The sequence below is a fragment of the Melozone crissalis genome, unplaced genomic scaffold (assembly GCF_028551555.1).
Source record: "Melozone crissalis strain CALT ecotype California unplaced genomic scaffold, PUWL_Pcris_2 ptg000005l_1, whole genome shotgun sequence".
Classification (NCBI taxonomy): Eukaryota; Metazoa; Chordata; class Aves; order Passeriformes; family Passerellidae; genus Melozone; species Melozone crissalis.
In genome coordinates, this window is record NW_026535783.1 from 49,389,261 (window position 1) to 49,391,419 (window position 2,159).

Sequence of the window (2,159 nt, forward strand, 5' to 3'; positions counted from 1 at the left end):
AGCACAAGAGCCTCCAAAAGCAAACTTCACCATCTCAGGATCACCCTGAAGTATAATTACAGGTTTAATGTGACAAAACAGTTAATCAGTGAGAAATTCCTTTACATAAATAACTAGCCAGGCACCTGGCTCTGCAGGGCCCCGGGCGTTATCCAGAATGGACTTTTCCCTCACTGCCATCCTGCAGCCGGTCAAGGCAGCAGGACTGCAGGTGCTGTGCACACAGCAGGGACAGCAGAGAACACAGCACTGCTATGTCAAGGCATTCGTAGAACTTAAGTGCAGAAAGTGCTCATCAGAGGACAAATGTACCCACTCCTTCTGTTGTTCTGCCACCTTTTCTGCCAAGCACTTTACCAGGACAGGATCTACTTTGGAGTCAATCTTGTTGGCAAACCAGTGTCCATAATTCAGAAGCCACCTTAATTCTCCAGCCCCATAGATGCAGACACTGCGAAGGTGGGTACCAGTGCATGGAGGATACAAATAGTCTTCAAGATAATTCCATTTCACCAGACGAGTTTTGCTTTGTAAGTCTGTTACATCCTGGGATGACCTTGGAACTTCCCCAGGGACCCCAGGGACACGTACAAGAGTGGCCCAGAAATGTTCATCTGGAGAGTATGTGTCCCTTGACCACTCAAAAAAATCTTTTGCAAGTGAGCTTTCAAGGGTATATTGAATAAATTCTCGGCTTAAAACAAAATAGGCACTGCCTACAAATATCTCAATACCATGAGGTGGCGGATTTTTGGAAATGTTGGTTTTTACAGGCATCTGCATGTACTCATAAGGCACTTTCATAAGTTCATAATGATAAGTAAATCGTTCTCTTTTGCTACTGCTTGGCTTTGAAGTTTCCAGCATGTTTCCTCCACCGAGTTTCTTCAGTTCAGCGACCAGTTCAAAATTTGATCTCAAAGGGAAATCTTGGCCACACAAATTGATAACATACTTCCAAGGAACTGCAGAGTCCATCAAATCAGACAAACAATTGAAATCTGCTTGCAGACGTGAAATATGTGCGTAGTCCACTGTCTCCAATTTTGATGCAATGAAAATATTTGGGAAACATTTAGCTAGATTGTTCAAAGCTGATTTGAAGCTTTTTGCTGCTTTTTGATCATAATGGATACAGTAAATATTTTGACGACTGTACAATGAATGTATGAGCCTTTCTACCATTGCTGCATCTTTGTGAACAACCAAAGAATAGGCAATCGGAAAACTCTCCTCCTCTGGAGAAACAGGTTTTAGCTGGTATTTCCTAAGTGAACGATACACATGACAGTCACTTGTCATTGCTACAACATCTTCATCAGCTAAATCAACTATTTCTTTTCTTCTTATCTCTAAACTCTTGCCAATTTCATGAGGATCTTGTTCATATATAGATGAACAATTAATTTCATACTGGAACTCATTTCTAGGGTATGAATATCTGTTTCTAACATAAGAAGAAGTGCTCAAAAAGTGCTCAACTAAGTAAATGCCTCTAGAGGGAAAAAAGTGTCTTTCGACATGGAGGAGCTTCAGCAGTGCAATCAGCCACCCAGTAACACACAGAATCAAGATCTTCCTTCGTGAGGGACATTTGTAGGACCACTTGTGTCTCTTCATTCTGCAAGAAAAAAAATACATAGTGTTACTTTAAATCAGAAATCATCTCTGAAGTCATCAGAGACCATTCCAACCCCTAAGAAAGATATGTGCACACCGTCTGTCTACAGCATAAATACCACCTTATTAGGAAGGCCACTGGTAATCTCTAGTTTTTTCCTAATCACAATTTTAAAATTTCATTCCCCTGAATTAGCTAAGCGAAGGCAATAAACCAGACGATTTCCAGTCAAATAAGAGTATCATAACAAGACTCCCACTGGTCTTTTTCCAAATATTTTTAAAATTTCTAAATGAGCTACAAGCTGAAGTACAGCACACCCTGGATTGGCAAAAACATTACTGTCATCCAAATGAGTAGGAAAGATTATTTATTTTCCTGAGTAATATCAAGGCATTTAACGGGAGCAGCAAAGGGATGTCTAGTAAGTCTGAAAAAAATGTGTGCCTAATGGTAGATATTAGTATTGGTTTTTTTAAAAAGCATGAAACTGAAAGTTTTAGTATTCAAACACTGCATTCTTATTATCACAAACACT

The 2,159-nt window shown here is 39.8% G+C and overlaps 1 protein-coding gene across 1 annotated transcript; it reads right to left on the reverse strand.

Annotated features, from left to right (window-relative positions):
• Positions 1 to 252: 252 nt before the first annotated feature.
• On the reverse strand, positions 253 to 1,620 carry GCNT4 (glucosaminyl (N-acetyl) transferase 4). Its single transcript, XM_054286312.1, has one exon. It carries the CDS (start codon positions 1,618 to 1,620, stop codon positions 253 to 255), a length of 1,368 nt encoding a protein of 455 aa, XP_054142287.1.
• Positions 1,621 to 2,159: the final 539 nt, after the last annotated feature.

Coding starts and splice junctions, on each gene's coding strand:
- GCNT4 (XM_054286312.1), bottom strand. CDS start 1,620: ATGAAGAGACACAAGTGGTCCTACAAATGTCCCTCACGAAGGAAGATC.